Raw genomic sequence first — 10,676 nt, forward strand, 5'->3', positions numbered from 1 at the left:
AAAATGGGGGTTTGATTTGTATTTTAATAAAAGTTGGGGGTTAAGTTTTGTATTATTATAAGAGTACAAAGTGGACGTCGAGTTGTGGTGGTTCAGTAGAAATTGAGGGATGAGTTTGTGAAAAGTGGAAGAAGGAATAGAACTATTAATTTGACTTTGTGTTTTAGATATAGGTATTAAATAAATATTAAATTAATTAATATTAATAGGTGGCCATATCATCATTTCTCTCACCCACGGAGTTAATTATTTGGCGTGTTTACGTGCTTTCCAGAATTTTTCGTCTTCCTCTCTTTAACTTCAATTCAATTCACACTTCAACTCTTTTTCAATTTTGCCTACTTTTAATTTCGAAATCTCTCGAAACAAAATCAACGTACGCATCTCTCTCAAACTTCAACTTTTATTCTGCTGAAAGTCAAATCTGAGCTTCAATTTTAGATCAACAGCACAGTTTCAGAGATTACGCTACAATATTTGGTAATTTCACCTATATATGCTGATGGATATAATTACAAAAAGTGTTTATACACTCGTTAGCTTAATTTCGTGATTACACTACTATATTCCGTAATTTCATCTTTATATTACGTGATTTTGAATACGTGTCTGTGTGGTTCTAGTGTGTTGAACTAATTTATTATGAAAGCTATTTATGTACTCTGTATTTATTAGCTCAATTTTATCGGCAAATATAATAATTATATGTATATGTATATGTATGTGTGTGACCTCTTTTTGTGCCATATGATGTGCTGATGAAATGTGCTATCAAAGTTGTTTTTTATATTCATTAGCTAAATTTAATTGATTTGTGCCACCTATTTGAAGCATGATATGTCATTCACTGCAACAACATGATTTTGGACGAATTATATACTGTTACGAAGCCCTTGTAAGAGCTACGTAACCATATAAAATATGACTCATAAATATGTTATATACATATAGATATTTAGGTCCAAAGTTTAAGGAAAATGCATTTGAACGCACACTTTTTCCAACACCACTATGCTCTGTTAATTTACCTTTATGCTATATAATTCTGTATATGTTTATTGGTGAGTGAATTGCGTGATCAATTTTTATTTCATCTAATGTGTTGATGCAATTCATTATTAATAAATATTACAATTGCTTTAATGTTCATAAGCTCAATTTTTTTGACTTACGCCGCTACATTTGGTAATATAGCTTTTTTGTATATGATTCTGTAAACATGTGTAAGTGTGTGTGTGTACGTGCGCGAATATTTTCTGTTATGTTGCCTATTTTAAAAGCTCATTTTATATCCATCAGCTCAATATTATTGTCTCAGACAACTATACTCATGATTGTTTGTTTTATGATAGATGATTCTGTTAATGTATGGGTGTGATACCTTTTTGTTAAAAAAATTTAATGCACTGAGTAATCTGTTATCATTATTAAAAGTCAATCTTAATATTCTTGTGTGGTTTCATTGATCTGAAATTTGGTTTAATAACTTGATTCTTGAAGATAAAAGCTGTAGCTGCTGCTGAAGTTTGTTGTTGTACAGGCCAAGTTAATTGGCCAGGATGGGGTTTGATATAGGGACAATGAGTAGTAGCAGTGCAGTGGCTACATCTGAGTATTCTTCAGTTATATCTATAAATTTGTTTATTGCTCTTCTTTGCGCTTGTATTGTAATTGGTCATCTTTTGGAGGAGAATCGATGGATGAATGAATCTATCACTGCACTTGTAATTGTAAGTTTTTGCGTGTGTTGATTATTTGTATGGATTTAAGCTTTTTACCTAAAATCAACAATAGTGACTGATTTGTTAAATTCTGATATTGACAGGGTATTTTGACGGGAATTGTTATTTTGTTAACAAGTGGTGGAACAAGTTCACATCTTCTAGTCTTTAGTGAAGATCTTTTCTTCATTTACCTTCTTCCACCAATCATATTCAATGCTGGGTATGTTTCTGTTTTGACACTGATAATCAATTATGACGAGTCTCTTTAAAATCATTATGAATGACTTTAATTGAATTTTACATGATCCATTGTAATATGAGTGGTTGTGATGTTGAAGTTGTAAACATCCAAGATTGGCTTTGACTATTTCAGAATTTTCTATCAGAGTAAATTCATTATGTAGTCATTATGTAGTCGCCTTATGTGACTAAGGGTTAAACATCATTTTTTTTTTATTTTTTTTTGCTTCCAAAATATATTGTTTTTGCCACACATTTTGTTGAACAGAAATTTCAATGTTTTTGCCACACATTTTGTTTAGATTTTTATTTTCGTTGCTTCTGTGCTTGTGTTAAATCTATAATAGGCTGATAGAACATCTTAGCGAAAAGGGTAGCACATTCATTCAATTTCTTGTTATATCTTGATAATAATAAAGTAGAAAGGAAAGAAAACATCATTGATTGTTATTTGCTGACCTAATAATGCTTAACCTAATAAATTAAGAAAACATCATTTTTTACTTTATGCTATTTATACTACTTAGAATAGGTTAATAAAGATTCAATGTACAAGCTTAAAATTACTGTTATTTGAAATTCCACATTTTTATTTACCTCAAGTTTTCATTCGTGTTTGTTCCTTCCACAATGAACAGGTTTCAGGTTAAGAAGAAACACTTTTTTCGCAATTTTATGACCATCATGCTATTTGGTGCAGTTGGTACTATGATATCATTCACCATCATATCATTTGGTACACACTACATTATTCTTACACCTCAGTGTTCTTGGTTACAGGCTTTATGTGTTAGTTTTTTTCTTACTGATGGGTATTATCTATTCCTTAATCTCTAGTTGGTCTGTTGAGACATTCGTTGGCAAGAGGACAACACTTACTTTGTTTTCTTTTAATCTTATGGTCTTAATATATTTTATGATTAATGATTATTTTAATATCAAGTATTGTTAGAAAATGAAATGAAACATACTTGCTCAAGTACCCTTGTGAGACATAATTTGATTATAACAATCATGTTGTAATCAAATGTGTTTGTTCTTTTGTTATACAAGGTTGCAAAAAATCACTAGCGGGTTTTAATTGGTTTGGACCTCAGGGGATTAATGGGTCAAATCGGAGACTAATCGGATGTTGACTAAGTTGCTAAGTATGACTTTGACCAATTAATTACTAGCTTGACCGATTAATCCTGTCTTTAGCCGATTATTCGATAAATGATTTTGACCAATTAATCTTACTTTGATCGATTAATCCTTAACCGATGTTGACCAATTAATCTTACTTTGATCGATTAATCGCTACATTGAGCAATTAATCTCTACTTTGAGTCTTTGACCGAATAATCTTTACTTTGACCGAATAGTCCCATCTTTGACCGATAAATCACATCTTTAACCGATTAATCCCGTCTCTGACCGATGCTGATCGATTCATCCTACTTTGACCTTTTATTGCTACTTTGACTGATTAATCCCCGTGGACTGATTTTTCGGACCAATGCTTTACCTAATCAGATCGGATACCACTCGTAGACCGAGTAATCTGCGATTAATGCCAATTTCTGCAACACTGTTGTTATATTAAACACATTTTCAGTTTATGGTGCAATGTCATAATTTAAATGCTCTTGTACTGCAAAACTACCAGTTATTAATCAAGAGGCCATCAGTTGTTTTAAGTTAAATGGATCAAATCTTAGAGCGAATATTGGCCAATATTCATTTTAGACTTTGGATTTAGCCTATGACTTTACAAATTTTCTTGATATCTTTATACTCCGTAAGATGGTCTTAGTTGTTTTTTATTTGTTTGTGCTCATATATGAAAACATTACATCTCTTTCAATCTAAAGAAGTTGAATAATAATGATATGGGCAGGCGCTGCAAATATCTTCAATCGGATGAATATCGGTTCTCTTGAGCTGGGAGATTTTCTCGGTAGAACTTGTTTTCTATTTTACTCTAAATAGTTTTCTTTTGTAATTTGTGAATTCGTTGAATATATTTTTTTTGTTACTAAACATTCAAATTTCTTCCCAGCAATTGGTGCCATTTTTTCTGCAACTGATTCTGTTTGCACTTTACAGGTACGAAGAGCATCACTTAGAATTATTTACATCAGAACAATTGCCTAACATTTTTAGATGCTAATATATCTGGTTTAATTTGATATTGCAGGTGCTTAATCAGGATCAGACCCCTTTATTGTACAGTCTAGTGTTTGGGGAAGGCGTAGTGAATGATGCTACATCAATTGTCATATTCAATGCAGTTCAAAACTTTGATCTATCTCAGATCACAACAAGTGTTATTTTTCAATTGATAGGAAATTTCTTCTATTTGTTCATCACAAGCACACTTTTAGGAGTGGGAGTGAGTCTTTTTTCCTTCCTTTCCTGGTCAATAATTACATGTATAGTGAATATTGAATGTATGAGGTGCTTTTGTGAAAGATATGATTATGTGAGTTTTTTTTTTTTTTTTTTTTTTTTTTTTTTTTTTATTAATTCTTGCAGGCTGGGCTACTAAGTGCTTATATTATAAAAAAGCTATACTTTGGAAGGTATATAATAATTTGTATTACGTTTTCTATATTTTGATGACGCGTAGTTTAGTATACTATTATAGTGGAAGGGCTAACCAGTTTTGTTCATATTATTATCTGCTCCTGTACCAGGTTCGCTTGTGAGCCACTAGGCTTCATAACTTTAGTTTTGTCAAATTGTTGCAATTTTAACCCATTTATATATAAATGGGTTGAAATGGGTGGTATGATCGCTGAAACAAGTCTAATTGAATTTTTTTTTACAATTTAACAAAAAGGGATTAGGCCACATATTACCTCCTGACTCGTTTATTTAAAGATCTATATCTATATTATTATTTTTATTATTATAATAATTAACAAGTACATACTATTAGAATGTTTAGAACAAAGTGTTTGTGGGTCCAACCTTGCTCATTTTGATTTGTACCAATAATGATCCATTTTGACCCGTTACACAACCCACCCATCTTGCCCCTACTAGATATTTTATTTTGTTTCTTGTCTGCTTGATTTTAGGCATTCAACAGATCGAGAAGTTGCTATAATGATACTCATGGCTTATCTTTCTTACATGCTGGCTGAGGTGAAGTCTCCATCTTTGCATAAATTGCATGCTTCTTTTTCCTGTAATAAGATAGGTGGCAATTTCGACACATTGAATTATGGATGGGTCAATTTGGTTTTATTTTATCCCCAACAAGTTAAATGGGTCAAATCCAAAAAGTTAGCTACAAGGGAAGCAGTATAGTGGTTGAAAGTCACTCCCTAAGTGTGTTCAAAATGCTTACGGCCGCCTAAAGCACTATACTAAAATGCATTACTATATTAAAATGCATTATTAAAATGAAGAAAACTAACAGTTTTTACTTGTTCCCAACCCACCTATTTTTTCCATTTTAAATAGGATAATAACCACTTGTGCATATAATATGTATCGCAGTTATTCTATCTGAGTGGAATTCTGACAGTTTTCTTCTGTGGAATTGTAATGTCCCATTACACTTGGCATAATGTCACAGAAAAGTCTCGAGTAACTACCAAGTATGTTTTGTTCTTGTAGTCGATGATATTGATGTTCTCATATAGCCTTCATCTCCAAAATTAACTAGTTCATTTGTATCTACGTGCCCATTTTTGCAGGCATGCCTTTGCTACATTGTCATTTATTGCAGAGTTGTTTATCTTTCTTTACGTTGGTATGGATGCTTTAGATATCGAGAAATGGAGATTTGTTGCTGACAGGTATGATTAATTTTTTTCTGTTAAGGAGATACCATTCTTGACTGTATATACTAAATTAGCGAAGATAATGCAAGTCTAACATATTGTTGGTGGTCGTTGTTTGTTAGCCCGGGGACATCAGTTGAAGTGAGTGCAATTTTATTGGGATTAATTCTGGTTGGAAGAGCAGCCTTTGTGTTCCCCTTATCATTTTTATCCAACTTAACAAAGAAGCCTCACCAAGAGAAAATCGATTTTAGGCAGCAGGTATGTTCTTATCCTTAGAGCTGAGGTTTATGATTATTCATATCATATGAGTGGGTCAACTTGGTATTGTTTTATCTCTTAACAAACAATTAATAATCTAGCTAAATAAACAAGTCGAACGGGTGTAAGTCGTCCCATTGTGTATTTGTGATGTATACTGCCTTGTAATCGTTCACTGTAAGATGGTAAATTTCACAAAATGAACATACTTTCAATATCACATTTTATGACGTAAGTTTATAGTCAAATGAGGGACCCAATTTTCAGTTAAAGTTATACCTCTAACTGCGGTTTTAATAGGTCTGTAAGTTCGATTTAGAAAGTACATTTCCTAAAATTACCATATAAAGTACATTACTTTTAAAACATGCAATATCAAATATTAGCTTCTTTTTTTTTTGTGGTCATATGTAACAAACAAGTAAATGGGCTGGCCCGATTGGGCCTAATATGGGCCGGATATTGGGTCTGGCAAAAAGAAAGAAATCGGAGGTTCCCATGGGATTCGAACCCAGGAACCTCCACTCACAAACAAAGACTCCGAACCACTGCACCACTATTATGCTTGTTATTTAGATATGATATTTTATATTTAAAGATTAAAATATTTTGGGTTACTATTGAGGAATAGTAACCCATTTTTGCTCTATTGTAATATTATTAATTAACTACCTATAGTTTTCTTCGAAACAAAAAAATACCAATGGGTCTACAGACCTGACATGTACACAAAATTACACGTTTTGCCCCATTACTTAACCTGCTCAATTTGTCTCCTCTTCTCTGATCTGGTTCCGTGCCTCAGCTTTTACAACGATACAGATATTTTAAGTTCTCAATTTTTTGTACATTGTTTCTGTTTTCTTAAGGGCTTAATATGGTGGGCTGGTCTTATGAGAGGTGCTGTGTCAATGGCCCTTGCTTATAACCAGGTTAGTGACTTAATGGTGCACTTATTTGATCTTAACATCTTTCATGAACTTCATCCATTTATTGCGTTTTATATTCATTATAAGAAGTGGGGGAGGTGGTAATTTGTATGTATTTCCCTATGTAGTGACACGAATAAGGTTTTTTAACAAGTGTTTGCACTACTATTACAAAAGCATAATATGAATTTGTATTACAGTAAAAAAGTAGTAGTATTTTATTTTTTAAACTGCCAAAAAAAAAAAAAAAAAAAAAAAAAATATCAGGGTACCATCTTTTTACGCTAAAACCCATTTTAGGGTAATCATGTTATGTTGTTTAATGTTTGGTTACAAATTATCCATTCCATCATGCAGTTTACAAGGGAAGGTCATACGCATATGAAAGGGAATGCAATCATGATTACAAGTACTATCACTGTTGTCCTTTTCAGTACAATGGTAAGATATCTCAAGATTTGCATAGCATCTTGCTGGGGGGGGGTTTCTAATACCAAAAAAAAAAAAAAAAAAAATAAATAAATAAATAAAAAATTCGTTCAAAAAAAAAAAAAAAAAACAGTTTATAAGGTTCTGTCGGTTTCATATTCAAGATGTTTCATGTATTCAGGGTTTGCTTGCAACGTTTCTATATGTTCAACAATCTAAAACAATTCCGTTTGTTAAAAACAGTGTGGCGCAATTCTCATTCCCATTCCCATTCATAAGAAACCCTTGATAACCTTTCATGTTTTTTGACCTTGTACTTGCATTACTATCTATTAAAAGGTGGTAATTTTGACCCAATCTGTTTAGAGTTGTGTTAATTTTGGTTCTCTTTTTTATCTCCAACACTCAAAACATAAAATTGAAACTTATCAAAAAAGGAAGCGAGTCGTCACACGTTTCTGTCCATTTTCAAGAAAATAAAATAATTTTATCCACTTCCAATAAACAGGTCAAACAACTGGAAAGTTTAAAAGCTTAAAACTCTAATCTAAATTTACATGTTACCACTTTGTAGGTATTTGGTCTGATCACACAGCCTCTTGTGAGACTCTTGTTGCCTATGCCTAAAGGCTTGAACCGAATGATTTCATCTGAACCAACATCTCCTAAATCATTCAATGTGCCGCTTCTAGAAAACGGACAAGATCCGGATGATGATATAGGGCACCGTGTGCCCCGCCCGACTAGTCTTCGCATGCTCCTATCAGAGCCTTCTCGCAATGTCCATTACTATTGGAGAAAATTCGATGACTCTTTCATGCGTCCTATTTTTGGTGGTCGTGGTTTCGTGCCCTATGTTCCTGGTTCACCAATGGAACAAAGTACACATCATCTGGTTAAAGAAGAGACCAACAAAATTGAGCCGTAGAATCAGGACTGTTATGTAAACAGATTGGATGACTTTTGTGTCAAAATCACTTTAAAAACGATCGATGTATCTGTGCCCTTGCAGATCAAGTTTGTTGATGTGTTCAGCTTTGGTTTAAAGGTGAAGAAATCAACTTTTACTTGTGAGAGTGTAGACAATATCTTCCAAGTCTTGTTGGAGATTTGGTGTATAATCTGTGTATGTTATATACCTGTATGTACCAAACTTCATTTTGAAACCCCTATTAGTATTAGCATTTAGTACTATATTTTATTATTGCATATATTAATTAATTAAGATGTACATAAGTCACACCAGGTTTCGAGTGTACTAAAAAATGGAGATCAAAAGCGAGATCGCATTTAGCACATTCGTATATGCAATTGTTAACAATTTGAAAGAACAAATTTTTTATATCCCGTTGCTATGCGATGTAACAGTGTATGCCTTCAATCAAGGAAAACAATATATCGGAACTCATTATTTGTTGCCTACCCCGGGTTGTTATTGATTGCTTACGTGGTAATAGTTCATGTAAATCAATGAGAGCGAGTGGTATAATAGCACAGCAAGTGCGGTGACTTGTCACTGACAAGAGAGGAGTGTTTGAAAGTTGTCTTGCATAATTTGTTGATGAATATGGATGAATCTAAATGAATATAGATTCGGATGTGGATGAACCTAAATAGATATGGACATGGATGAAAAGTTTCATTCACGGATATATCCCCATTAACACCCGATATACATATACACATACACATACATAAATATAAATATATACTTACATATTTACTATTATAAATGTATTTACCGTTAGGTTTACATATTGCTATCAACCTTATAATGAAAAAACTATGATATATTACAATAAAACACGTTTATTATCTAACAAAATAAACGAACAGATTACATATTTAATTTTTCATAAAATATGTTTAATACTCCATAGTAGATTCAACAATTGTGTTCTATCTTCGACAAAGATTACACATTCTTGTTGATATATTTTGATTATATCATGTTATATATATTTTTGCTATACTACGTTTTTGTTTTAATAGCATATTATGAAATATTGTAACATCTTTTAAATACCCAATAGATAACCATTAATCCGTTTATTTCAGTGGATATGGATATAGATGGATGAACAACAATTAAATGGATATGGATGAACAAAAATTAAATGGATATCAATATGGATACAACATCACACTATCCATATCTGATCCATTGTGATCCGTAGTCTTATTGTAATCATAGGAACTACTTATCTATATAAGTACAATAATACATAAAATAACGAGATCACCGTCCATTATATAGTGGAGATCCTATGAATTTGTTGTGTCCCTCATAGTAAATCATCAATTTAAAATTATCGTTGTACGGAGCAATATGCTTATCAAATGATTGATGCTAAGAAATATTGCGAATATAGAATACACGGTCCATGTATAAGAAGCAATGCTACATAGTGGGGATCAGATAACAATAGATGATATATTTAAGTGTTAAGAATGATCAGATAATAGAAGGAATAAATGATTCCTAAAAAAGGCTATGCTTATTCGAGTGACCAAGGTATCCACTACATCCAAGAGTGACCACTTAGATCATTTGTATCGAGAACAAGAAATGCTTGTGAGACCTGACCTGGCCGAAATCCCACGCCCCTCAACACAAGTATCGCCGCGTTGCTTTTCGAAAATGGGAGGCGTGCCTTGAATTCCAACGCAATAAGCAACGGATGTTGCTTTTGATTTTGTCTACATGTAACTCAAAGATTAGTTCTATGTTTAAACAGAAAAAGCTTCAATTTATTTTAAGACAAAATTTCATTCCTCGTCCCTGAACTTAACATCGACTTTGACTCCCGGTCCTTTTTCTTTTTTTTGTGCAATCCGAGTCCCCAAACTATGAAAAGGGTACAGCCCTCGTCCCCCCGTCTACTTTCTGTCAAAACCTACCGTTACCCCTTATCACGTGCATGTCATGTGAGGGACACAACAAATTCATAGAACTAATGAAGTTTGTGATGTTTCATGTTTGAGTATAGACCCTTAAACCTTTTAATTGGTCTCCAAATGTTACATATAGACCCTTAAACCTTTTAATTATTTAAAAACTGATGGATAAGTGTCGAAGAATGTAATGTAATACCAACGAACGTTTGCTTCAATGGTATCATGTCTCAGTGTGGAAGGGCCCGCGATTAGTTGCCAAGCAACCCGGGTTCAATTCCTGGGGGCGGAAGGTTCTCTCTAATTTCTTGCGAAGTTGCCAAGCAAACCAGGTCCCGCGATTAGTTGCCAAGCAACCCGGGTATGAGTTTCCGTCTAGCGTGTGTGGGTGCAAATGATGAGGGTCGTTGAAATAAATGATC

General features: G+C 33.0%; 1 protein-coding gene across 1 annotated transcript; it reads left to right on the forward strand.

Annotated features, from left to right (window-relative positions):
• Window positions 1-267: 267 nt before the first annotated feature.
• Window positions 268-8,759, forward strand: LOC139898467 (sodium/hydrogen exchanger 1-like). Its single transcript, XM_071881201.1, has 15 exons — window positions 268-480; window positions 1,501-1,730; window positions 1,826-1,944; window positions 2,603-2,700; window positions 3,844-3,903; window positions 4,006-4,052; window positions 4,144-4,338; window positions 4,482-4,528; window positions 5,030-5,096; window positions 5,454-5,554; window positions 5,654-5,755; window positions 5,863-6,001; window positions 6,871-6,933; window positions 7,288-7,371; window positions 7,934-8,759. Exons 2-15 carry the CDS (start codon window positions 1,560-1,562, stop codon window positions 8,285-8,287), a joined length of 1,647 nt encoding a protein of 548 aa, XP_071737302.1. The 5' UTR covers window positions 268-480; window positions 1,501-1,559; the 3' UTR covers window positions 8,288-8,759.
• The last annotated feature ends 1,917 nt before the right edge of the window (window positions 8,760-10,676 follow it).

This window comes from Rutidosis leptorrhynchoides, chromosome 3, assembly GCF_046630445.1.
Source record: "Rutidosis leptorrhynchoides isolate AG116_Rl617_1_P2 chromosome 3, CSIRO_AGI_Rlap_v1, whole genome shotgun sequence".
NCBI lineage: Eukaryota > Viridiplantae > Streptophyta > Magnoliopsida > Asterales > Asteraceae > Rutidosis > Rutidosis leptorrhynchoides.

Coding starts and splice junctions, on each gene's coding strand:
- LOC139898467 (XM_071881201.1), top strand. CDS start 1,560: ATGGGGTTTGATATAGGGACAATGAGTAGTAGCAGTGCAGTGGCTACA. Junction 1,731..1,825: donor CTATCACTGCACTTGTAATT/GTAAGTTTTTGC, acceptor TGATATTGACAG/GGTATTTTGACGGGAATTGT. Junction 4,529..5,029: donor AAAAAGCTATACTTTGGAAG/GTATATAATAAT, acceptor GCTTGATTTTAG/GCATTCAACAGATCGAGAAG.